Source organism: Pantherophis guttatus, chromosome 2, assembly GCF_059756535.1.
Source record: "Pantherophis guttatus breed Tessera chromosome 2, ASM5975653v1, whole genome shotgun sequence".
NCBI lineage: Eukaryota > Metazoa > Chordata > Lepidosauria > Squamata > Colubridae > Pantherophis > Pantherophis guttatus.
In genome coordinates, this window is record NC_142064.1 from 221,459,916 (window position 1) to 221,487,768 (window position 27,853).

At 34.3% G+C, this 27,853-nt stretch overlaps 1 protein-coding gene across 2 annotated transcripts in view; it reads right to left on the bottom strand.

Annotated features, from left to right (window-relative positions):
- DNAH12 (dynein axonemal heavy chain 12) overlaps window positions 1-27,853 on the bottom strand; it is a 96,140-nt gene that overhangs the window by 6,719 nt on the left and 61,568 nt on the right. Inside the window, exons 44-68 of one of the 2 annotated variants that reach the window (XR_015731666.1) lie at window positions 27,559-27,720; window positions 25,739-25,933; window positions 24,321-24,454; window positions 22,768-22,930; window positions 22,343-22,423; window positions 20,479-20,655; window positions 20,129-20,260; window positions 19,138-19,227; window positions 18,017-18,157; window positions 17,091-17,332; window positions 16,454-16,601; window positions 15,924-16,069; window positions 14,583-14,797; window positions 12,829-13,021; window positions 12,023-12,215; window positions 10,200-10,372; window positions 9,613-9,753; window positions 7,903-8,061; window positions 6,973-7,128; window positions 5,882-6,032; window positions 4,096-4,349; window positions 2,951-3,091; window positions 2,185-2,322; window positions 1,589-1,822; window positions 1,057-1,245 (exon numbers count right to left, since the gene is read on the bottom strand). Coding sequence is in view for 1 of the 2 variants with exons in the window: in XM_087883706.1 (XP_087739832.1) it covers window positions 1,057-1,245; window positions 1,589-1,822; window positions 2,185-2,322; window positions 2,951-3,091; window positions 4,096-4,349; window positions 5,882-6,032; window positions 6,984-7,128; window positions 7,903-8,061; window positions 9,613-9,753; window positions 10,200-10,372; window positions 12,023-12,215; window positions 12,829-13,021; window positions 14,583-14,797; window positions 15,924-16,069; window positions 16,454-16,601; window positions 17,091-17,332; window positions 18,017-18,157; window positions 19,138-19,227; window positions 20,129-20,260; window positions 20,479-20,655; window positions 22,343-22,423; window positions 22,768-22,930; window positions 24,321-24,454; window positions 25,739-25,933; window positions 27,559-27,720 (4,137 nt within the window). In the remaining variant the exon portion in view is untranslated. The remainder of the gene's footprint in view (window positions 1-1,056; window positions 1,246-1,588; window positions 1,823-2,184; window positions 2,323-2,950; window positions 3,092-4,095; window positions 4,350-5,881; window positions 6,033-6,972; window positions 7,129-7,902; window positions 8,062-9,612; window positions 9,754-10,199; window positions 10,373-12,022; window positions 12,216-12,828; window positions 13,022-14,582; window positions 14,798-15,923; window positions 16,070-16,453; window positions 16,602-17,090; window positions 17,333-18,016; window positions 18,158-19,137; window positions 19,228-20,128; window positions 20,261-20,478; window positions 20,656-22,342; window positions 22,424-22,767; window positions 22,931-24,320; window positions 24,455-25,738; window positions 25,934-27,558; window positions 27,721-27,853) is intronic. The other variant, XM_087883706.1, reaches the window with a different exon arrangement.

Below are 27,853 nucleotides of genomic sequence, written 5' to 3' on the forward strand. Positions count from 1 at the left end.
GATTACAGTTTCATAATTCACATCTCCACAAATGATAACTCTTTGTCTCATACAAAGAAGTTATTGATTTTTTTTCTTTCTGTTTGAATTGCTGTGTTTTATTTATTTGAGTATGATGGAATTTGGCATTGAAGTTCAACTGTTGTTCATATTTCAAGTTACAGCAAATATGTCCCTACTGCAATAACATTTATTATTGAATACATATTTATATATTAATAAATGGGATATATTTATTGAATATATTATAAATACCAAGTGCACTTTTATATCTTTCCATATTTCTGAATAAGATTCAAGTTCAGTATAGGCAAATGTGAAAATCATTTATTTTTTAACATGACATAATAGTGCCCCCTAAAGAATCTGGCAAGCATTTTGCTAAGAAGTCTAAATTGAGATACGGTAATTAGGTATGTAGGTTCAACTTCCAGGTGATTTATTACATAGTTGGATAGAGCCATCAGAAAGCCAGCATACAATATTTGCTTAATTAAAGCAATAGACTCCACATTGGTGAGGAGTGGACTCACTCTGGTGATTCTTGCTTTTACATGATGTGTCAAAAGTTCTAGCTTCATTACTTGGACTTCAAGGAAACAATTTGGCCTTGTTTTATCCGTTAAATGATCAATTCAGTGTGTTCTTAACAATTTTCTGCAGCACTTTAATTCCAAAGTGTCTATGGAGATTCTCAGTCATCCAGGTCATGGTTGTTCCAAAGGTGCTTTTTTTCAAGAGGCAACTGAACTTTCTGGTTTTTCTTTGAAGACGTTTTGCTTCTTCTTGGATGAGAAGTGAAACGTCTTCAAAGAAAAACCCGAAAGTTTAATTCCAAAGCATTTTTTCTTCATTTATTCTTTCTGATCATCCAATGTTCACAACATGTTGCAACTGGGAAAGTTACAACTTTCAGAATATGCATCTTCTTTTGTTAGTATGAAGTTTTTGTAATTTTAATAATTGAGAACTTTAAACAATATCAATTATATCAGACTAACATCAGAAAAATAATTCTGAAGCAGTTATAGTATAATTTATTTCAGTTCATATTACCTTGTTAAGGATGTCATCTGCAATTTCATATAAAGTGCTGTCGCCACCACTTTTAGACCCTCCTTGATTGCTTCCTCCTTGTGTCAACAGAAGAGATTCAAAAGTGATTTTTGTTTGCTGGAGATCCTTTGATATATCTACATTATCATGCAGTCCAAACACTTCTGGTTGCTGGCTAATAGGGAGATTCTAGATAATAAGACAAAATTAATTATTTAGGACTGAGGAAATATTAATCTAATCAATTAATTCCACTGTTTGGCAGATCATATGAGAATTGAATAGCTCTGCAAATAATCAGCAGGAATTTATTTCTAGTGTAAAGGGAAAAAAGATCTACACTCAAACCAATACTATCCCAGCATGCTGAACATTATATATTTTTTAATTTGGATTTCATTTGGCACTATTTTCTATAAAGTAAAAAGGTAATATATTACAGTTGTCTATAGACAGAAATGTGCTCAAGATTAATTTAGCTTGCTAAATATTTTTTAAATATATGAACCCTTTACATACATTAAAATCATACCTTAATAAATTCAATGTAATCATCATAAGTGCCCCTTGGGGGAGCATAATAGTTGCCACTGGGAGAAAACTTATAATGTGAATTCTCCACTATATCTATATTGTAAAAGTCAGCAAGCATAGTCAGTAGTAGACGTCTGTCCCAGTCATCTGTCACTCTTCCTCCATAGTTGCACTCACCCGTAAGGTAACTTATTGCTTCAAATGGGATGTGCTCATATTCATTTATAAACAGCTGAAATTGTAAACAAAGTACTCAGCAGTGAAGAACAACAATATTCAGGTGTTTTCTAAACTACTCTAAATGTTTTGATCTGTTAAAAACATATCACTATTTCAAGACTGGACTATTTTTCCCAGCAGGGTTCTGGAATGCCCACTTCAAAGAACACTAAAGAAACATGGAAAAGTCACATTAATATTAATATACTTAACAGAACAGTTCATGCTTCAAGCAAGTTTACTAGGTTTTTTAAAGCTTCTTTTGGTAAGGAAATATTAGGCATGAAATACAGACTGATATCTCTGAGTTTCTTTTTGTAACTTTTTGTTACAAAATCTTGGGTAGATTTTAGAAGAAACAATGAAGAGGTTTACCTGCAATTGTCTGACACTGATTCGCAAGTCTGATTCATTAAATCCATAAGGAATATTCCATCCCAGAGGTCCAAATTTTTTTCTCTCCTGTACTAGGGCATGAAAAAAGCAAACTCCAAACAGCAGCTTCTCCCATCTCTTTTAGGGGGGAAAACACTCAGTTAACCCAAACGGAAATAAGACGAGGCAAACACAACTGAAACATTCTGTGTCTACAAAACTTTTGGCTGGCAATAAGATTCAAAAGTTGTTTGGGCCATACAACAATATTTTCACTAACTCCAATGAGTTACCTTTTCCCAGCAGTATATTTTAGTCAGGACCAAAATTTTATATTACTCTGCATCCTTTCAGAGGTTTGCCACTTGTCTAATTGCTGCTCGGTTAGGCAGCCCACATAGAGCATTTATTTTAATACATTAATTGGATGACAGAGTCTCCTTTATTGTACAAGGATGGAGAATTTAGCCTCCTTGAAGTTAACAGTGAAATAATAAGAGTTACCATTTTGTGAGATTATGTTACTAATGGATAAAAAACTTCTGAAATTGTGGCAGTGGAAAAAGATAACAAGACAGGGAGATATAAGCAAGTATGTGCAGCAGAAATTTTATAAAAAGGCCAAAGAATACAAACTGTATACATAAATCTTTATATAGAAGACCATACTTTCATACTTTATAGCTACACTTTAATATTTGGCAAGCAAAACTGTGTAGTTTTGATAATTAATTATCTCTTTACCAATTTTTATGAAAAAAGTTACCTGCTCCTTTCCATGACACCCAGCAAAAAAGTCTGCATCAGAAATCGGATCAGAGAGGAAAGACTGAAGTAAATTTAGCCGGAGGCCTGTAGGAGGCTCATTTGTCATCTTCACACCATTCTGAAGAATGGTGACGGGAAACTAGGGAATGCAAGCATGGTAACTTTACTAACAGTTCTGTTTTTATATATTCTTTTAAATTATTCAGCATACACTACCTTTTTTAAATATTGTGCCTGGTGTTTTTTGCACCTTTACATCAATCAATGAATCAATCTAATAATCAAGTCATGAGGTTCAATAAACTGTTTTCTTCTGATTTTTTTAAAAAATTCATATATAATTCATTTATTGCCCTTCAGTACAGCTATTTTTCTTTGTGTACGACATCAATATATTAATCTTGAGAATTAGATTAGTAACAATTTCAGTGTTAATTGACTCAGGGGTACAGACGACAAATTTCATACACAATAAATCTAATACTTCTCCTCAGTCTTAGAGCTGTCCAAAATATATAGCAAGAACCATCTTTAGGACTCCTGTAGCCAAATTATTTAGGGCTTTAAAGTAGCAGCATTTGACCTGAATTAACTATTGCAGTTCTCTAAAGAATTTTTTTTAACGGAGTACACCCTCTGTGTGTTAATAGAACATGTGTACTTCCTGGTTGGTGGGAGGTGAGTAAGGGTGTATTGGATATCAAGGTAATCTTTACATTAGAAATTCTAGCTTGTACAGAATAGCATTAATATGCTTTGGGTAAAAGAGAGCTTTGACTGTGCTTGGGTCCTAATGGCCAGAATTTACCACAATAACCAGCATTTAGCGGGACAATTAGCAGATACCATTGAGGTAAATAACCTCTAATCTTTCCTTCTCTAAATAAAAAGCAGGATATTTATATTTTGTTTATTTGCATATCTTATCACATTTAAGCAGCTTAGGGTCACCTTAAATCACAAGATGAGCAACAAATAAATTCAATAATAAATAAATATTAAATATGAAAGCTTTGTTTATTAAAGTCATGATGGGCTGCAGAGAACATCTTTGGGGCTATCTGATGACAACTATGAAAGATTTATTTATTATAGAATACAAAATTTTCATAAATATTCAGATATATTTCATATTTGAAATACCTTGGGTGATGGATAACTAGTCAGCCAGAGTCTGAAAGAGGAATGGCAAGTTTCACTGTTAAATTCTTCACAGATTTTCTCCAGCATTGGCATCCAGGAAACAGCAAGATGGCAGTTTTGTAAACAAACCCATGTCCCTTCCTCCATTCCTTCTCTAATCATTTTTGTTGCTATTGGTCCTTGCCCTTGTCCCAAAGAGATGGACTGAAATTTATTTCCAATCATATTTTTGTCATTTGCAAATTTTAAAAGACCTGGTACAAAAACAGTAATGCATTAATATTTGTCTGAAAATAATTATAAATCACACATCTAAACCTATTTGTAAGTCATGCTTTTTAGTTTACTAAGGCATTGTATTCAAAATCATTGATAAATGTCTACATTTCATTTGTAGGTATGAGGTATGAGTTGATTAATATGGGACAATTTATGTACACCAAGACACAAATAACTGCATGTTTATAATTTGGAAATATGTAGATGTTTACATCATCAAAAAAGATAGTAACATTACTAGTATATTATGTGTATTATATCCTAGAACTACTTCTGCTGATAATATCTGAAACTGAAAATTCTGAGGCTGAGTCACATTCTAATCTCTTTAGCTCATGAAAAGCACTGTTTTTATTATTTTTCAAGAAGATAGTGAGGAAAAAGCCAACCTCTGAGAGAAAGCAATTCCAGAGTGAGGAGGATAGAACCAAGAAATTCTGCTTCTGGATTCCTGCCCTTTTAACATTTTCTGGGGAAGACTCTGCAGCATCTCTCTTGGCTTGTAGATTCAGCCTGAAGCAGGCATCCCCAAAGATATAGAACAGGGGTCCCCAAACCTCAGGCCACAGACAGATACTGGTCTGCTGCCTGTTAGGAACTGGGTTACACAGATGAAGGTGAGTGGTGGGCAAGTGAGCCAAACCGAAACCATCTCCTTCCCCTGGGTCCATGGAAAAATTGCCTTCCGCAAAACAGTTCCCTGGTGCCAAAAAGGTTGGGGACCGCTAATGTAGAATACCCAAGTCACAAGAACATTATAGGTGAAAAATAGCATCTTAAATTGGGCCCAGAAACTCACTGGTAGCCAATGCAGCTCATGCAAGCTAATGTTATTCTACTGTAGCAGACTTTCCTGGTCTGTAGGTGAGCAACTGCATTCTTCATCAGTTGTAGTTTCAAATTAACTTTAAGGCAGCCATATGTGGAACAAATTGAAGTAATCCAAATGAGAGGTGCTAAAGGCTTGAGCTATCCGTGCTCAGATTCTGGTTCAGGAAGGTTTCAACTATGCTAAAGCTGCTCAATTTAACATACATGTCCTGACAAATATTTGCTTGTACAGCAAGACATCTGACCATTATCAAGTGCCTTCAGAAGATTGTTGCCTTCCTCCTCTCTTGCCCTGGCTAATGCATCAGTAATATGTAATAATCTAAATTATGTTTTGTGATGACTATTGATTTTAGAAGAGTCACAAACAAAAATAAATGCAGATTGCAAATAAAGCAAATTTTGGGACAGCAAAATAAAGGCCATTTGTCTCCCCAACTCTCAATTTCCCCATTCCTGGGAATGTTTTGAAAATGTATTTTCTCTATATAGTATCTTTTAATGGTTTTATATTAACATAAAACACAAACTAAACTTGATGGACAATAAACCAAAGGTTGCATTACTAAATGCTATATCTGAAAGATATTCAGAAACTTCACATAAAAAATCTCAAACTAACAGAAGCTTTTGTAAGAAACCCCCCCACCCCCCCACGTATAATGAGTGAACTTACTTGCCATAGGATCTGCTCCAGGAGAAAGCACAAAGATTAAAGGGATTGAAGAATTTGAATCTAAGTAACTTTTTGTTAGATCAAAAGGAGGTGGCTCAACAAATTTCTTTCCAAGTTTATCAGTCACAAAGGTTGTTATAGCTGGTGTAATCTGTTTTCAAATAAATTGTGAGCATAAAATAGGATTTGCTATAAATTACTGAGTTTTTATTTCAAGGCAGCTTAACTGGTAAATATTTAATCATTTAAATATTTAATAATTCAAACAAATCTAAATACTGTGGAAATCACTGTTGTAGTGATCCAAAAGGCTGACATGTTGGCAGGCTTGTTTTTTTCTACATATTTTAGGAATGTATTTTAAACTGTTAGTTTTATAAGCAGTAATACTGTTTTCTTTCTTCTTTAAAAAATGAAATGTGATTTAAAGAGTCTTGAATTAAAAAGTTAAACAACTAAAACCAGAAGATTTTATTTCAATATATATAATGTATGGAATATTGGAAGGAAACAGGTGTGCTAGTGCATTTGCTTAACTCTTCATTTTTTAGAAATAAAATATATAGTTGATTTCACATTTGCTTACCTATGATGCATGGCAATCTAATATTATTGTAATAACTGATCACTGGGTATAATAAGGAAGTTCAGTTTCTCTTTGAATTCAATTTGAAAATGATTTTTTGACTTCTTTGACTTTTTGCAATTAACGGGATCCCTTTTGGGGCAGCTATCAGTGTCAAAACTAAATTTGACCTTGAATAGTCTTTAACAATATTGGAGCAATTCAATTCTGAAGAAATTCTCTAAAAACTTTTGCAAAATTTGAAAATCAGTCAAAAAGATAGCTTCTTTGTAGCTTAGTCAGCTAAAGCATTTATTATTCAGTGCATTTGTTGAAATGCTATTGGTGCTTCTGAGATTTTACATTGACTAGGTGATTATTTTTTGCATTTTGTATTTGTACTGTTAGCTGTTTTGAATGTTTACATTTAGCAAAATGCGAGAGAGACATAAAATAAATGGAATTATATTTAGGAACGCAAACAACACCTACTTAATTAACTGCCAATAGAAATTATGTTACATACATCATCTTTACCTTGTCAGGTCTCAAGCATCGGAGAATAATCATTTTCTTTATTTCATTTAAGTCTGCATTCCATGGTGTGGGTAAAGGAACTGTTTGGGGTTCTTTACTATCATAAATGCTACGCCATTCATTGGGTTGTGAAGTCACATGATTCCTACAACAATAAAATAAACTTGAAAGATTTAGATTTCAATTTTATACAAGAATAAAACTCTTCTAGATGTTCTTCTAGAATAAGAGTGGTGAGGCCCAGTTCATTTGGCAAGCAATGGCATAATATCTTCTAGGTTTATTTTGGGAATAATATAATTTAAAATCTCTTTGCCATCATGCTTCCAAAATGATTGTGTTCTTCCATTGGTACTATATTTTCTTATTGGATTTTTTTCATGGTAGAAGAGTGTCATTGGAGAGGGGTTATTATATTGTTTCTCACTTTCTGAGTGAACCAATTATTTATAAAAATTAAATAATAACATTATGTCACATGTAAGTTAGTTATATTTCCAGAGCTTCATCCTTATTCACAAAAAGTTATTTTTCTCAGAAAGCACTTGAAGACTTCTCTTTGATCTTATTGTATCCTTTTCTTTGAAGTTTATTCTCTCCTCTGCCTCTCCAATTTTTCAAAGCTTTCTGCCTTCCCCCCCTCCCCCACCCCCAGAAAGTGTACAGTTTACTCTTTACTGCATGCTCCCAATGTGGCAATGTTCACATAAAAAGGTGGGCAATCTGTGATGTTGCCTGCTATATGAAGGCCTCAAAGACAAGCAAATAACAATTGTTTTATTGAAATCTCAGAGATTTCAATAAGGGGTGAGGTGCAAAACAAAGCTACACATTTTGCGTGTTGATTTGCATAAGACATATATATTAGAAAATGCTTATCCCTCCCCCAAAAACTATGATAAAAGAGTTGCTATTATACCGTAATCCTTTAAAAGCAGGCATATCACTTGCACGACATATTTCATCCCAGCTTTTATCTTGTAACCAAGATGGATCAGGGTTCTTGAATTTGCTCTTGAGACCAACCCCTCCAGTTAATAAAAACATAAACTCCTGATGTTCAATTTCTTTCCTAGCCCTGTTTTAAAAAACAACCAAGTACAATTTAAGCAATACACTACTATTTTAGGTTAAAATGCAATTGGTCTATTTATATATCACTAGAAACCAGAATTCACTAGCCATAATTGTCACTAAATTTCAATATGAGTAGTCTTCGACTTACAACCATTCATTTAGTGACCATTCAAAGTTGCAACAGCACTGAAAAAAGTGACTTATGACTGTTTTCCACTTACAATTGTTGCAGCATCCCCATGGTCAAATGATCAAAATTTGGAATGCTTGGCAACTGGTTCATATTTATGACCATCCCAGGGTCATGTGATCATCTTTTGTGACCTTCTGACGAGCAAAGTCAATGGGGAAGCCAGATTTACTTAACAACCGTGTTACTAATTTAATAACTTCCGAGATTCACTTAACAACTGTGGCAAGAAAGGTCATAAAATGGGGCAAAACTCACTTAACAATATCTCGCTTAGCAACAGATGTTTTGGGCTCAATTGTGGACATAAATCAAGGACTACCTACACCATTAATCCCCAGATGGCTTCAATGACTCTCAAAGTATTAATGACTAGATAACTGAAAAGAGTATAAATCCTTCCTTCCCCACAAGTTAATTAGAACTGAAGAAACTTCTCAGAGGAGAAGCCAAAGATCTTCAAGAAAAATCAAGGAAGTCCAGTTGTCATTTGAAAAAAAGCACCTTTGGGACAACCATGACTTGAATCACTGAGACATTTTACCATTAACTTAAGTGATTAGAGATCCTTTGACAATGAAGACTTCATGTGGGGGGAGACCCAAATACCATGTTGCAGTGGTGAAATCCAAATTTTTGTTACTACCGGTTCTGTGGGTGTGGCTTGGTGGGCATGGTGTTGCTTGGTGGGCGTGGCTTGGTGGGCGTGGCAGGGGAAGGATACTGCAAAATTCCCATTCCTTTCCCACTCCTGGGGGAAGGAGATTTCAAAATCTCCATTCCCACCCCACTCTGGGACCAGTCAGAAGTGGTATTTGCCGGTTCTCCAAACTACTCAAAATTTCGACTACCAGTTCTCCAGAACCTGTCAGAACCTGCTGGATTTCACCTCTGCCATGTTGGAATCCTGTATGTAAGAAGACTGACTTGTGCAAGAATTGCATGGCATGTTCATGTCAGAGTGTATGCAGGCTTTGAGTGCGATCCTGCAATATCAGTAGTGGGCTGGAAAACCCAAGAATCCCAGCAAAGATTCCTACAAGAAAAACTAATGAGGCAATGTTGAAAGACTACATGATTATAGAAGGGATGAAACATAGAGCATAAACAAACTGAAAATATTTAGATAAATAATATATTTCATAAAATATTTAATGGGACTGAATTACTAAACCTCATCTCAATTTAATCCCAGTTCAATTTGTTCTGGTGTGCAGATGCATTTTAACAGCTGCTTTGCATCAGTGATTTGCAAGGGCAAACATGCCACTACTTGAAATACAACATTTCCTAATATTTAAGATGCTACAAGATAAATAATTAACACTCTCTTAACATATTAAAAATTCTAGAATCTCTTACATCAGAAGATTACAGCAGAGTAAAAATGAAAACAGCAATTTATCCTTCTCAAACAGGGAGCGACAAACATTGCAATACAAGTTGTATGTGAAGTGGTCATTTAGATACCGTAGCCTTTTTTCCAAAATTTTAGACTTGTTGCTATTAAAAATAGAAACACGTATTTAGAAAGTGCATATCCATTAAATAAAATATTGTTATACATATTCATATATTGATTTAACCGGAACATATTGCAATATCTACAATATGTGCACCTGATTAGGCATATGTAATTACAAAATAAAAGAAAACAGAAAAAGGAGAAAAAAAATCTTGATTTCTTAAGAACGTCTGGTGCTATTAAATATTTATCTACAACTTGAAATGATTTTTGAATTAATTTTTATACTGCCCATTTCCCCTATAAAGCAAATCTGGGTGGTTTACAGATTATAAATGCTTACATACAAACAAACAAACAAACAAACAAACAAACAAACAGAAAAACAACTATTTTCAGGGGAAAAAATGTACTTGAAACTATAAATAGGCTTAAAACAGGCATATTTCGAAAAATGAAATACCTGAACACAATTACTACTTACCTGTCATGAATAGAGTTGATATAAAGGTTTACAAACCAACTGAGAGAATATTGGTACATTGGGTCTATATTAGCCAGATCAGCAATACTAAAAAACAATACGGATGAATGCTTTGCAATGGGTCTGTAGCCTTCTCGAGATTGTGCTATTTTAATTTCAGTTTTTTCTGCAATCTAAAGAAAGTACATTCCTTAGTTATTAATATAAAATCTAAGCATCAAACAAAGCCTTTTCTTTTCACAATGTTTCTTGCATTATACCATCACAATGACCAATGCCCTGTTTATTAGCTGCTGCAGCAAGTCTTATGATTAGATTTGTGTGTTTGTATAAAACACAGAATCAGAAATCAGAAAAAGTTGAGAACTTTCTAGTATATTACAAATGTTCTAGGCTACTTTATGCTAGCATATTTGTAAAGCTGACAACATCAGTATCTTTTGAGGTTTAAAGCTAAAAGTCAAAGAGAGAGTTCAATGATAAACAGCAATTCAACCAAAGAGGAAAACTATTTAAATAGAGATGGACAACCACTTAGGTGTTCTTTTCAGAAAAGCAATGCCCTCTTTCTACCAGCTCCCCTGACTCCTAAAAACACTTCCTTTTAGTAAGTGCTTGTAATGGGGAAAGGGTGGAAGCAACAGGATGTTCAAAAGAAAATGTCTTTTTCATCCTTCCTTCCATCCTTTCTTTCCATCCATCGTCCAAGTTAATAATGTGACAGCACAATAATGACAATTCCAATATTTTTTTCCCACAAACACCCTATTAGTTGAAATTCTGATATTAGCACTAAAAATAAGAGTCCAGTTCAATAACTAGGGATAGAGAAGAGAGAAACTTTTGATTCATATTAAAATTCTGAGATTTTTAAACACAGGCTTTCCTTGTGTGTTGAGTTTTATAAGTCTCTTATGTTTGATTCCAAGTTTAAGCATGGATGTTTTTCCCCTTTACATATCTGATTCTTATCTGCCTGTAATGCAAGTCACTGCATTTTTCTTGGCAAGGTTTTTCAGAAGTGGTTTGTCTCTGTCTCCTGACTAAGGTTAAACCACTACACCAAACTGGGTCTCCATGGAAAAATGTACCAGCATATATAATTTCAAATAATAATCAGTGTGCCACAAGATACTTCCCCTAAGAAGATACTTCCCCTAAGAAGCACATAGAGTGATAACTGAAATACCCTAAGCAATGGACCCAGTGGCCCAAATAAAATAAACAAAAGAAAGCCAAGAAAAAGAAAACAGGCTCGAAAGCTTGCTTCTGGTATCACCATTTCTTTCACCCTTCCCACTTTCTTCCCACCAGACCAGTCTTCCTTGCTACTCTGCAGACCGCTTGGAGGCCAGCTAAGTCATATTTTGCTTGTATCTCTTCTTACTGTCCTCCATGAGATAGCACGAGGCTAATTATCATATCTGAACTACAGAAAATCTTGGGAATATTTACTGCTCATCTGATTTTGCAGCCCCTATATAGTAATCTTATGGGAAAGGACAAAAAAATACAACAGATTAAGATAAACAAAATATAAATTGGCCAGCTGGTGCAGGTGATCAAAGGGCAATTTTTTGAAAAAAAATATGCCCTAATTTTAATGTCTTCTTCTTCTTGTCGTTTTTAGTTGCGAAGTCGTGTCTGATCCATCGTGACCCCATGATTTTAATTTTAATTTTAATGTCTAGCTAGTTTAATTGCATACAGAATGCTACTGTTATTACAGCATTGCTGTGCACCACTAGAGCTATGTTCAGCTTTGGAATCAACACATTAATCATTATATATAGCTATTATTTGCAAAATCTGAAGCGGTTTACCTGCTGCTTCTTTGTTATTTCATTAGACATTATTTTTGCTGAGTCCAAGATGGTAATTGCACTTTCATCTTCTAAAATATTACCTTCAGAAGACTGCAATGTTTCTAAAATTTTATTTTCTATATCTTTTAGTTGTTTCTTATTGGCAGCTGATTGAAGAATAAGAGCATTTCGTTCTTCCTCTAATTCTGGCCTAAAATGACAAAAACCCTTTTTTGTTAGTGGATTTTTTTTGAGGCTCTTTTGTTCTTTTTATGTCAATGTTTTGTTGGCCACAATTATGTTTAAATATCTCTTTTAAAAATTTATACAATGTAAAATATTCTCTTTTGATCTTCATTATTGGATTAAATGATTCTATAAAACTATTAGTAGACTCATGCATGTTTTTTCATATCCTATTTAGTTCAATCAAGCTACCAAAGTTAGAACAGGCTCCATACTGGCATACGGGCAATTGCAAGGGACATGTTATTATAGCTTCAATACATTGAAGTCTGCTTCTTCCTATAATTAAATCATCTTAGAATTCCAAATATAGAACATTGACAAAGATTTCTTCTATTACTTCATACTTATTGTACAAGGAAGAATGCACACTTCAACCCACAAGTTAATACTCACTTCCCTTATTTTTTAATTAAAAAAATTAAATTTGGTCTCTCTGAAAAGTCTGTACCTATTACTTAATTACCCATGCATGTGCATATGTACATGTATATACTTATATGCATGTTCAAAATTCTTCCTGAATTAGAATGAAACTGAATTTTATTTATGAATTAAACCTCCTGAGGAAAACTTACCTTTCCTTGGCAACAACTATGCCTAAAAGTTGATCTTCTAGTCCTTCTGGAGTAATCATGAAATTTAGCAAAGAAACTTTTGTTGCTAATTCAGGTAAATAATGTGGATTCCTTAATTTGGTGGTAATATAAAATTTGAAATCAAAAGAATATTCAATTATTGTTTCACCAAGTCGAATGCAATCCATGCCCCCTAGTGTTAAAGAAAACAAAGTATTTGTTCTATACAGCAATAGCCTTTAACTGGCAGCAAGTTCAGCATTTGGTAGTTAAAAGAGATTATAACTGTATTCACGTTCAATGATAGCTTGGGATACTCTTGGATTCATATAACACTGGTTCCATTTCTCTCCTGCACAACTAGCATTAAAATAGCATTTTAAAATAAAACAAAAGAAAAGAAAAGAATGGTACTGAAGTCCTAAGGTTGCTAATAGAGATGTCCATGGAGATCCCAAATGTAGATAAATCCGTGCTGGCTCAGGTCAGCAAAATGTTACAAACTGAAAGTTAATGATACACATTGTGGGTTTTTTTTCTTGTTCCCCTTGAAGTTATTTCTTAGGCCTGCAAAACCCAAACTGTGGGCCATAGGTCCTAGGGCATCACTGTGCATAGTTTGGGAACTATGCTAGAAGCCCTGTGAATCAGAAAAATTTGGGAACCTCTGCATTAGGCTTATCATTTGCAACACTTACCCTGATATGACTTTGTTTTTGCATTTTGGTTAAATACATCATCTTCTGCTTCTATGATAATCTTGAACCTCATGACAATCTCACTTCCATTCAGTTAATCCCTGGCACATCTTTGCCTTGTTTTACCTCCATCCAAATAAAATAAATTTTTGTACTTCTTTAGATTTGTCTTACTAACACTATTGGTCCCTTCCTGGATTTAATCTAATGGTTTATAAATTGCCTTCTACTCACACCATGGGAATATCTTTCCTGTAATCTCTGTGTGTTCAAATTTCAAATGGTAACAGTTGGGAACCATTAAAGGTAAGAATTAGATTTATCAGATATGTCTATTAATGTTGCCTTAACTCCAACTTCTTTTTTTTATTCAACCTTCATAAAACTCACTTTACTGACTTTTGAATAATGTTGAAACATAGAATAGAAACCCACTGGTTTCATCTTTTTAGCTAGCATGCATACAATTTCTTTGAAAGTATATGCCTACATACAGGGGAGAAAATGCATCTTAAACTATTTTGAACTTCTCCGGTTGAACTAACACTGCTCTTCTGCCCATAATTTCATATCTTTTAGCACAGGCTTTTCTATAACCTGATACAAAAGCTGAAGAAATTGAAGAAACAATAAAAGCTGAACAATAAAAGGGAGGGAGGAATTCTATAGAAGTGAAAATATATACACCTGCCAAAGTCCTACTTATAATGGACATTCTATTTTTTTTACAAGGAAACAAACTGTCTGCTTTTACTTTCCAATACTCTTGGCCTGAATGTTGGAAAAGCAAAGACAGACAAAATATTAATCAATATTATACATGCAACATGGCTCTTACTAAAATATCAGAAGGATAATGTTCTTGGATTTAAATCTCCAATGCATGCAAATTTGGTTATAAAATAAAAATAATGGTACTGAAAAACTGCATTACCTTCAACTGTTACTAGGCAGCAGTATTTGAGGAATAAAAAGAAACACATTAAACAATGTAACGGATTATTAAAAAATAGTAAATATTTCCTTTGAATATTTAGCCTTTATTATTTCTTGTACCTTGTTTAAAAGTTTGCCTAAGTAGCAAAGGTTCCAAGGAAGGATCTATATCTTCTCCAACATTTTCAAGCAGAAGAGGAGTTCCAAACTGAATGCAATTTTCTAGAGTTCTCATGTAGTCTGAATCAGTAAATTTTATGACGCTCAGTCTGTTCTCTTTCTCAGAATGTTTTATCCATTTATTTGCTTGACCTTGGGGATCAATCATTAATGGCCTACAAAATAGCATCAAACCTATTAGAATACATTATTAATTTTATGCATAAAATTATTAATGATTTTAAAAATTTCAGTTTAACAATTCAAAAAATGATTTTAGTATTGGTTTTTAAAATGTTTAATAATAAACATTTGTTGGAGGAGATGACTTTAATAGAAAGGTGCCAACAACAATCCATGAATTTCACAAAATATCACTGATATCACTGAACCAATAATCAAAGATTATACTTTATCCATTATTTATACTTAAATAATTATTTAAGTATTTATACCTAAATAATATTAAATAGTATAGTATACTTTCATTATAGTTAAAAAAATTACTGCAGATTTATTACCTTAGGCAGCTATTTTTTGGGGATATATAAATATGCCTTCAAGTCAGTCTTGACTCCTGGCAACTGCTTGAATGGAGTGTCTCTGCAGTTTTCAAAAGTGGCCTGCCATTGCCTTCGATTCAGAGAGAATGACTGGTCCAAAGTTACCTAGCTGGCTTCATGCCTAAGAGAAGACTAGAACTAGTCTCCTGATTTTCATCTAGTGCCTTAACCACGACACCAAACTAGCTCTCATTTATCATTTTCCTTCCATCCTTCCAAGGTGGGTAAAATGAGGACCCAAATTGTTAGGGGTAATATGCTGACTCTATAAACTGTTTAGAGAGGGCTGTAAAGCCCTGTGAAACAGTATATAAGTCTAAGTGCTATTGCTATTGCTATTTTACATCCAAGAAAATGCTCTCTTTCCTGAAGGTTAAAATTGTATGTACATAGGCATGTATTTGCATGTAACCATATATATATATGTGTGTGTGTGTGTGTGTGTGTCTTTTTTTTTTTTCGTAGGCTTTTATGTGCATATTCTTTCTAGCCAGGTTTTACCTACGTAAGCTAAGGAACAATACAACTAAGGGCTGTAGAACATCTTAGCTTACATAGGTAAAACCTGGCTAGAAAGATATATATATATATCTTAATCTCCTTCAATTGCCTTAAGGACAAGTTGGTGGGTATAAAATAATTAACAATGAACAATACATATAGAAAAGAGAAAAAAATATAACCAGAGGTTTAAAACTATCAATATGAATGTTTCAATAGCCTAATGTTAGTTACCTACCAACGTCTAGAATTGTCAACAATCACACCATTATCTATGGAAAACTGATCTGTTGGAAGACCTGCAATATTCCAGGCTCTAATTTTTATTGGATCACCAAGGGTCTTACTTAGAGAGAAGTTTTCAGAACATGGAATATTTTTCACCTGTAGGCACAGATAAAGCTTGTATTAACATTCATTATTATTAAGCTTGTGTACATAGAGTATTAAAATAGGTCATGTTAATATAATCTCATTTTTGAGTAAGAGTCAAGAGAAATTAAATAGAAAAGGTTAATAGGCAATACCAGGAAAATTTCCTATACTTAAAGCAAGATTTAGAAAAGCATTTCACTTTTAGACTCTTCTATACTATTTTAAATGCAGATTTAGCTATTGTTTCCATTATGATGTACAATATTAAAATTATAATGCATGTTAAAATTATTTCCATCATGCTAATAACAAGATATAACATCTATTTTGACAGAGTCATTATTAGAAGAAGACTATGTGTGTTCTAGAAATAAAGCAATAAACTAATACTACCTTACAGAGTTTGCTCCACTCTTTAGTACATTCTTGTCTAAATCCAGCAGTAAAAGCACCAAGGTAAGCTATCACCCCTGCTGATATCAGAACATCTCCTGTCAAATTATCGTAAGTGTTCTGGAGGTCATCTGCAGCATGAGACCATCTAAGGGAGAAAAGGTGAGCAGATTAACCGAAGTGACATATTGAATAGTTCATGAGGTTTATTTTTATTTCCTCTTATATTAAAGTTGTTAAAATTAATTATGTGTGTGAGAAAGAGTTATCAGGAAAAGAATATGTTATATTTCCTTTGCAGAAGGAATGTTATTATTTTACAGATTTTATATGTAAACCACTGAGAGTTTATCTGGAGTATACAAGCAATAAATAATACAACTAGAGCTCAAAATAAAACTTTCATTATGTAGATATTGTAAGACATAAAAATAGCCCCTGTAGCAGCAAAAAATCAATTTAAAACAATTTGTCAATAACTTATAATGTTATCATTTTTAGGTTGTAAAAAAGTAAAAAAAATAGTAAATAGTATGCAAACTCTTTAATACTTTTACACTTAAATATCACTGAAAAGTGTGTATTTTCTTCTTTATTAATAGTTTTGGTAAAATGAGTACAAAGTATTTTCTCTGACCTTGATTTTTCTCCACCAAGTCCTCCAATCAGCTTTTCTGCTCTTTCCAGCTTTTTAGCGCACAGATCCACTTGGAACTCTAGGCGGGCTTTTTCTTCGGTTTTCTCATTGAAGGTTTCTTGCAATGCTTCCAAACGATCTTCAACAGCTTTAAGTTCAGCTCTCTTCTGATTTAATAATGCCATAGTATGTGCTAATGACTGCTGGGCTTCTGCTAAGCGGGCTTTCTTAGGAGCAACCACCTATTTAATAAATTTAATATAGATTATTATATTCTATAATGATTATGATTTTAAAAACAAAAACAGATGATGTTTTAAAATGATTAAATATGACAATATGCAGGGGGTTGGACTAGAAGACCTCCAAGGTCCCTTCCAGTTCTATTCTGATTAATATGAAGTACTTCCTTCTAGATCAGGGGTGTCAAACTTGCGGCTCATGGGTTGGATGCATCACATGCTGGCCATGCCCATGCCCAATTTAGCGAAGGGGGAAAAAGTCACTGTGATGCTGTGACGATGATCTCATCGTAGATCTTTTCTTATTTTCAGTGTAGAACTATTTTCTAACACTGCATGATTTACTCTTTGGATAGATTGCTGCAGAAGACTATTCTCTTGTTAAGAAATTAACATGAGATTTCTTACTGCTGATTCATACACACAGTTTTTCAAGAGATCTTCACTTAATTGCAGTGTTACTGGACTATGACTAAAATGATTGGCAGAATTATAAACTAGATGTTTATACTATATCTGTTATGCTAAACTAATGTAATAATTATAGTGCAATATACCGAACTTCCATATTCAAAAGCAGTATATATCCAAAATTTGTGTTTGCGCTGCAAGAGCATCCCAAAAGAATCTGACTAGGAGCAATCGTATTTTCAACATAAAAAGGAAAAAAACCCATAACAATACCTTTGCTACACGGTCATAAACCTCCATTGCCATAATCCATTTACATAACCCTTCTGCTGCAGAAGATGCTTTAGCCACTTTGGGAGGATCAAATTCAGGATTAGTTAGATATTCTGAACGAATCTTCTGCATCACTGATACCTATATGAAACATACATTACATACATCTGAAATTCAGCAGTAATAATTTTCTAAATGATTTGGCTATTATTAGACACACATTACTCAGTAGCTTTTATAATCAAGCTGTAATTTGCTCCCCCTGCTGGTGATCCCTATCTTGTCCTGGGCATGTTTATGACAGAGACTGATGGATTCTCCTGGTTTGTTCAGCTGGCAGGAAAACAGTTAGAGATGACTCTCAGTGTGGGAAAGGCCTTGGATTGGGGCTTTAAGGAGATGGCAAGTTCTGACAGATGCCAGATGGCTCTGGTTTGGCATAAGATAATTTGCACAGATGTGTTCAATAGGAGACTATCAACTTCTGGGCAGTGGTTTTGCCCTATTCTGAAATAGTGCTAAACCCATGCTCAAAAGAAGCCTGCTAATATTATCTAATATCAACAGAACAGATCAGAAAGATCCAGCCTCATTTTCTCCCCCAACTATAATGTATGTTGTAAACAATGCCCAAGAACTGAATGGAAGAGCAGAGGCTAAAGTGGCCTCTAAAGTAGCTAATAGATGCTAGGCTAATCCATCCCTCTGAATCATCTGTCTGGTGTAGACAGAGACTAAATGGTCAGTGAAGAATCACTGCAGCCACATAATTTTTTTTATAGCTTGCTGCCTGCTTAAATGAGAACACATTACTTAAACGGTAGAACACGTAGCAATGACTTTAAGCTGTCTCAGTTATGAACCAGGCATGAAAACAAGGCATGATCATGAGCACGTGGTAGGAAAAAAGAGTGGCTGGGGCTTGTTTATGTCTTAGCTACAGGAAAATAAGAAAGGGCTTACAATTATTATTCTCACATGTGTGATATATGAATATCTCTCTTCCATTTAAAGAGATGCTGGCTTTTAAAGGCTAGAGAAGAGATAAGAGTTTAGCCTTTCTGTTGTAACTGTTGTAATTGAATCACAATTTATTATTTTTTAAGTATACAAAGACTTACTGGAATGTTATCTTTGTCATATTCTCTCAGATCTTTAAGGAAATTCATTTCACCTAAAAGTTTTTTGCTAGGTCCCCAGTAGTCTAAAATCTAAAAAAAAGTTAAAGAATTATGTTAAATGATTTTTTTTAAAGGTAATGAGAAAGTGGGAAAATGCAAAGGGTTTTCTAATTAATGTATAATTTGAAGGATATCCAATAAGAGGATGCAGAAAAGAATTTGTATGGAATAAAATAACTATCATTGACTATATATAGCAAGGACTGTGAATTTGCACTTCAGGCTCAAAGATAAAAAGCTTCTTTAGAGTTCACATGGATACACAGGTATCACCTGTTGACAATTCCTTAAAGCAAACATAACTTTCTCAGGGTCCTGTGGCAGCTGTGTGTTTCTAGGAACCAACAGAGCTGCTTTAAGGATTGCTGAGAGATGCTACATAAGAGGTCCTTTATCTTTAAATCCAAAGCTCTACACAACCCTATCCTCTGCACACTACATGTCTGAAAATAAATCCATCTTACATTTTTGAAAAAATGTTGAGCTTCATCATTATAATCCTCCCATATAATCTATTAACATATGAAATAAAGTGGTAGATTGTTTCTAATAGTGGTGCAAAAATAGATGATAAAGGAAAAATCCACATTTTAGTGAAAAACAGAACAAAAAAAATTGAATTAAAAAATTGAAAAATCCAATAGTCTGTTATATAAATTAACTCCACTTCCACATTCCTAGACATTCTTCCTATCAAGATAGAAATATTTTACTAACAACATATTATGGAACCAATAATTCAATTTACTGTTTCTCTGCACTTTCTCATTTCATGATGAAAACTCAAGAGAATTTTCATGGAGATGAAGTATTGATGAAGCAACTTTACCATGCCTACAGTTTTATCTTATTTAGCTCTAGGTAGATGTTTCCTGTTTATTAAAGTGGGTTTTGCCGCTAGAAGCATTTTGCTTTGCTTCAATTACTTTACCTTGCCTCCAATTCCAGAAGGATCAGCAATTTTTTCTGGTTTTATATCCTTCATGACACAAATGGCAGCCATAACTAGTTTAACTCCAGAAGGTGGATTCTTCATTGATTTTACAATTGTAATATCTGCAGGCTAAAATATTATATATTGTCAAGTTGTAGTTTTCAAAATGTCACATATTTAAATAGATCTGCTCCCTGTTCTTGGAGAAGATCAAGGATTAAACTTTGATCTTCTGGATGGAATAAGTGATGGAATGCTCCTTCAATCAAACAATGAGCAAGAGAATTCTATTCCAACCAAGTCTCTATTTAGGTTTCTTTCATAAGCTCTTACTGTCTTTAACTTGCCTTCAGGGTGTCAAGTGCAGCCAATGCTGCCTCTAGTGCTGGAATTGCTTCGGCAAGGTCACTCTCACATTCATTTTTCAGTGCCTGAGCTTCCGTGGCCTTTTCTGTAGCAAGCTCCTCATCTACTTTTACAGTTTTGCTTTTTGCTTCAACCTCGGCAGATTCCTTCTCAATGATCTAGAAAGCAGAGGTAAAGTAATCAACGAACAATTATCATGTAACAGATGCACAATCCATTAGATTCATGGATATACTTAGTAAGACAAAATAACTGTTTTGAACATCTGAGTTTATATTTGGAGCCATATAAAAGGTATTTTAAAAAAGTTAAGCTCTGCATAAAATTAATGATTGCCACTAGAATTATTGTTTATGACTTCTTGTATTGATGTTTTTGAAAGCATGTTTCTGTCAAATATATGAATATCCATGTCAACCGTCCCATTCAGTCATCTAGCAAAGAAAGACTCCTGGCTATTTGTTTTTGCCAAGAGTAAACTTTAATGAAGCTTAGGTGCTTACAGAAGTAGTTTAAGATGAATCTGAGGTTTTTCTTTGCAAACAATACAAAGTAACTTTTTTTCTTCCCTCCACACCTCCCCATCCCAGCCATGCCCCGGTTATCTGCAAGTGTCCAATTAGGTGCCAGTTATACATATCAATAGTTGACCTTGGCTGGCTGAAGCTTCTCACAAGGCTCAGCTAGGCTTCCATCCTCCACTTCTTCCTTACAGTCCCTCTCCAACTCCTCTCCCCTCCCCCCCCCCCATTGCTAATGTCTGGCTGGCATCTCATGAAGCTTGGACAGAAGAGACGCAACCAAGACAATCTATTAGGAAAGTATAGACTTTTATTACAGGTAGTCCTTGACTTACCATTGATTGCCTAGCAATGCTTAAATGCTTAGCAACCATTTGACGTTACAACAAACCTTTCAAAAGCTATTTATAACCCACACATACACCCCAAGGGCACATGATCAGATTTAGATACTTGGCAACTATGTCACCTTTACAGCTATTTGCAGCATCCTGTGGTCACATACTGCAATTTGTGTTATTTTTTGCCAGTTTCTGGCATTTATGTCTGGTTTCCAGCAAAAAATACTCATTGGGGAAAATTGATTTGTTTAACAATCACAGTATTTGCTTAACAATTGCCACAAAAAATGTTAAAAAAATAGGTCCAATCACATGATGCTTTGACTTATGATTTATGACCTATAATTCTGGATTAAATTTCAGTTGTAAATTGAGGACTATCCATAATCCCACTTTCACTGGGACAAACTCTGTGTGTGTGTGTGTGTGTGTGTGTGTGTGTGTACATACGTATTTGTGTTTGTGTGTAAGTGTGATTTAAAAAAAAAATTTTAAAGACAGATTCCACTTGGGAAAAATCGCCACTGTCAAATACTTGACAATGAATAGCTCTCATGGCAATAGGGATAGCTAACATTTCAAAAACCTGAGAGGAGAAAAGCCAAGACATACTTGTTAATTAATGATTACTATAATTCTTAATAGTCTTGAAACTGATCTGAAACATAAGGGGTTGTCGTTTGCCATCTGATGTGTATTTAACAGTAATGTAAGCTAACCACTATCATTTACACCATAGTTTGCCTAGCATAGCACAGCAAAGCAAAATCTTTATTTTTGTGATTGACCCCTACAAAATGATATTAGAATGATGAACATTTACCAACATTTCAGTATGAATAGTTTGCTGTACAAGTCATAAAAAATACAAATTTTCTCACACAAAGCTATAAAATCACCATATCATTAAAATACTAAAATTAGTATGATCATTTGATTGTATACTACAATAACCACATTATCCTAACCATCATAAATTTTACCTTCATCATGGCTGCATTATCCACTTTTGCTTGCTCCAATTTAGGTTGCAAATCAACAAGTTCTTTCTTCATTTCACCAACCTGAAACCAATAGTAGTTGTGCATGAATTGTTTAATATTCACAAAATAGACAGAAGAAATAAAGCATTTATTATGTACTATTGGGATTACGATCTAAACTCATTAATTTTGGAGAAGCCCCCCTGAACTAATTATATTTATTTATGGGTAAACATGCTAGAAATTTCTAGCCTGCCCTACAAATCAAATCATATAGAAATATGATAAGAACTTGTTATTTAAAAACAAAACAAATAGCACTAGACACAATCCAATTAAAACAAAAGAAAAAGCCAAGATAGTTGAGTTTTGAAATTACGAAGCTATTCTCACAAGATAAATGTGTACTTTTATTGTTGATTCACCTGAGATTCAGCAAAAGCTAATTTGTCTAATCCATTAGTATATCTTTTTTTTGCCTTCATTATAGTATCACGATTCTGTGACAAAAGAAGTTGGAAGGAACCAATAAGTTCAAGGTAGGAAGTAGGTGTAACATAGTTATGTCGTCCCAATTGGTTCAAAAATCTGCATTAGTAAAAAAATAATGAATTAATTAATTATAACAAGGATTCAAAGAAAAAGTTCTACTTTGTTTGATAATAAATATATATTCTTGTTCCTTTCCCTCTATGTATGTAGCAGAATAAGCAAGACATTTACCGGTAAATTTGAAAATTATAATTGGCTATTGTAATAAAGCTAGTGACTCCTAAAGCACTCCACACTGAAAGGCTTGAACATGTGTAATTCATCTTTTGCTTCTCATATAATCCCATTTATATAATGGAATATGGGTAAAACCAGACTATGTCTTTATACGTCCTTCAAAGTGCATTATAAAAGTAGAACAGCCTCTGATAGTCTCAGATTTGCTGGCTAGAGCCAAATATCAAAAACAGACATTCCTCTTAGTTAGTTAATATCCTCAAAGAGGCTCACTTTCACTTATCCCCCACATTCTGAAAATTTGAAAGAAGAGGCAATAAAAGAAGAACAACAATCCAAGAAGAGATCCAGATGTTCTTGCTTTAACCATCCTCTCTGCAGTGAAAGTGTGCCAAAGCCAGAGCTTATTTAAGAAGGTAATACATAAACAGTAAGTAATCTAAGATGATTATATTGATTTCATTTGGAATTTTGCAAAGGGGATTGTTGCCTTCTTTTACACAGACACACACACATCACAACATTTCTCTTTCCCCAATATATTCCCTTTTATATCGAGAGATTAATCTTCACTCATTTTCTAAGGGAATTTTTCAATCACACCTTCCCAATGCGCAATGCCTCTTGCATTTGCCTCTTGCATTTCTGTGCTGGCACGTGGTTTGTTAAATTCTATGGTTGTAGGTCTTAAGCAAGAAGATGCAAAACATTTCCTATAGCTGAGGTGAATGGAGAAGTTCTGGATAGAAGAGTCAAGGGCTTCCCAGCTGGAAAAGTAAGATATCCAATGGTAGCCTATTATAAATTATCTTTTACTGGACACTCTTAGAAGAACTTCCTGTGGAGGCCAGGGAAATTTCAAATGATCCCTCCCCTCAACTTGTAGCAGTTATACTGTACTTAGTAATTCAGTCCTAATGATGTGACTTCTCCATATTGTGAAAACATTTAAAAATACACAGTGTGTGTGTGTGTGTATGAGGGATGCCATTCATGAATTTTTCTTATCCATAATAACTATGTGTGGAGATAAGTTTATTTATTGCAACATTTATTTTGATTAAATGTTGCACATACTGTACAATATGATAATTCAAAGCAGGTAGAAAATGACGTTACAGCTTTATTTCTGAGAATATGTTTTAATCTATTTATTAAATATTAGGGTTTTTTAGCAATATTGTTTTATATGCTGGGATTTTTTCTTTTGCATTTATCTTAGAAGCATAAACCTATATAGAAAGCTAACCTTTCAGAAAGCGATAACACAGATGTATGGAAATATTTACAGATGGGAACAACTTCTGTACGTTCATTTTCTGTGAGCTCAAGCTTTTCCAAGAATTTAACAGCCACACGTTCAAGAGCATCTTCAGGCCATGGCTGTAAGCATAAGGATATAAAGTTTTCTTACAATGTGTCTTCTTATACAGGTAGTCCTCAACTTACAACAGTTCATTTAGTGACTGTTCAAAGTTATAATGGCACTTTCATACTTACAACCTTTGTAGCATCCCCATGATCATGTGATCAAAATTCAAATGTTTGGCAACTGGTTCATACTTATGACTGTTGCTGTGTCCCGAAGTCATGTGATCGCAAACTTCTGAAAAGCATAGTCAACGGGGAAGCTAGATTCACTTAATAACCAGGTTACTAACTTATCAACTGGAGTGATTCACTTAATAACTGTGGCAAGAAAGGTTGTAAAGTGGGGCAAAACTCATTTAAGAAATGTCTCACTTAACAACAGAAATTTTGGACTCAATTATGGTCATAAGTCAAGGACTACCTATACATCGTATTTGCTACTCCATTCCAGTAACGGTTCATCATGAAATTTGTTAATTGCAGGTGAGCAAAGAAATAGGAAAAACATTCACATTACTTCATTTCACAGATATTCCTTTTCCTTGCATTTCACATAAGATCTTAATCAATATAATGACAATCTAGAAAAATAGTAGGGGGGAAAAGCCATTTAATTTTTTTTTAGTTAACAGAGGAATATTCTTCTTACATATTCATTTTATTTTATTTTACTACATATGTATTTCTTTGTATTATTTATTAACAATCAACCTCAGGCACCACAAGCACTACATCCAGGAGTTTTTTGGATCCCATAAAATATTTCCATACTGATACCAATATTTTAAGTTCTCTAGCCATATTTATAGTAGTAAGTAGATCAGAGTGGGATCCCCCAGTCTCATATTCTACATAGAATATCATTAATGACAGTAAATGAAAGAGAAGTGCTGAATCCTTTCTATTCACTAATAGACAATAAGGTATTGTTTTATAACACACTATACATCACTATACACAACAAAATAGCTCAAGTAAGAACCATTCCCCGTTATGATCAACTGTCCAATGTCATATTGGAGTAAAGAATATATTTTTGAATGACACTGAGATGCTTTAAGAGGTTTTTTAAAAAACCTGTAGTATGCAAGCATCCAATCGAACATTCAAATATTCATTACCAATCGAACATTCAAAATTGGATTATTCTCTGTAAGACAGAAACTTTTTGACATTCATTCAAAATCTAAGAAAAAGATTATCAACATCAGAGAGAGTAAAAAGCAAGTTTTTATGGGTAAGAATATATAAGAGCCTGGTAAATATACTGACATTACTCTGATTATTTCTACAAACCTGGAACCAATCAATAGTACAACAGTTGATGAGAGATGGAAATTGTCTCAGGCGATTGCGAAAAGCATCTCCAATTGGACTGAAAGCTACTACAACATGGAGATTGTCTTTGCAACGGTTGACAAAGAAAGCAAATAAGGCCAATGGACCAAGCTCTTCATGCTTATGGCCTGCCTGGGCTACAGCACGAACTCCCTAGAGAATAAAACACAGAAGTAAATCACCCAGTTCCAAAGTCTAGTTTTGGAAAGCAATCTAACTACTAATAGGAACTGTAATGTATTCATCAAAAGAAATTAACATGAAAAATATATGTCTGATTGAGAAAACAATGCCAATTAAACTGATAAATATGCAAATAATAATAATTTATTAAATTTATATGCTGCCCAACTCTCAGTGAATCTACTGAGAGTAAATAAATCGCCTAAGTTCAATAACTGCAGTGGAGCATAAGAATCTAAAACTATTAATATTTTTAAATTGAAGCTAGTAGTAAGATTTATTTAACCTGTATTGTATTTTAATACGCTTATCCTATTTGTTTCCTTTTCATTAATCATATTTCTATAAAGTACAAGCAACTCTACAAAGAGTTCTGTCCCACCTGGATTACTGTAATGCTCTCTACATGGGGCTCCCCTTGAGGAGCACCCGGAGGCTCCAACTGGTCCAGAATGCGGCCGTGCGGGTGGTTATGGGAGCGACATGGCGCTCCCATGTAACACCTCTCCTGCGCGAGCTGCACTGGCTCCTGGTGGTCTTCTGGGTGCGCTTCAAGGTATTGGTTACCACCTTTAGAGCGCTCCATGGCTTAGGACCCGGGTACCTATGAGACCGCCTTCTGCCACCAGTAGCCTCTCACCGGCCAGTACGCTCCCACAGAGAGGGGCTCCTCAGGGTGCCATCGGTCAAACAGTGTCGACTGGCGGCCCCCAGGGGGAGAGACTTCTCTGTGGGAGCACCTGCCCTTTGGAACGAGCTCCCCCCCGGAGATACAGAGGATCCCGGATTTACGCACTTTCTGCTGTGCCCTCAAGACTTTTTTATTCCAACAAGCTGGGCTGGCCTAACTCTTTTTAATTGCTTAATTTTAATTTGCTTTTAAAAAAAAGGGGTGTTTTAATTAGTATGGGCCAAATTTGTTTAATATGTTTTAAATTGTTTTTAAATTTTATACTGCATGTGTTTTATTTTTGGCTGTTCACCGCCTTGAGTCCTTTGGGAGAAGGGCGGTATATAAATCCAAATAAACCTAAACCTAAACCTAAACTTCACAATATCTGAAGGAGGCAATCTTGAAGATATCTGAGTGCCAGGCCATAAAGGACTATATATTTGAAAGCTAGACTTTGAACTGTTCCCAGAAGCGTTTGGAAGCCAATGGGGTAATTGCAAAATCAACAACTTATAACTACGCTGATTCCCACTTGCCACTAGACAGAGAGCACTTCATTCTTCAGCAACAGTAGGTTTCAGGTAGTCTCTAATAGCCCTATATAAAGCATGTTTGCAGTAGTAAACCCAAGAAATGATAACAACTTGCATTACTGTTACCAGGATCTCCTACTATTTTATTAATGGCATATTATTATCTATATAGCGTAATATATAGATAGGTTTTAATTTACCAACTAGGGGCATGGTTCAATTGAGGTTAAGCAAATTACAAGTTATTTTCCTTTTAAATAAAGCAGACTTAAACCTCAGTTTTAGCTGTGGCCATGTGTGGTAATATTTTAAATTTTAATCTTAATATTTTTTTTTAAAAAAACGAATAAATAATTCTAATATTTAAGAGAAATATTATATGGGAATACCTCCATAACTTCCTGTTTCTCATCAGCTGCAAAAAGATTGGGTACTTCTCCTGTATTAAGCACACTGTCAACATCTTCTAAAAATCCTTCTTCTTTGATTTGTGTGTCTGTGATCAAAAACACAGTTTTCAAGCCCTTCATACCTGCGCTCCTCAGAAGGTTCTAGAAGTAACACAAACATTATTAAGCATTCAGTGCAATAGATACAACAGCCCAGTTAAGGAACTACCAAGACCATTCCCATCAACACTGTTACCTACTTGGATAATGAAATGTCTGCAAGAAAACATCCACG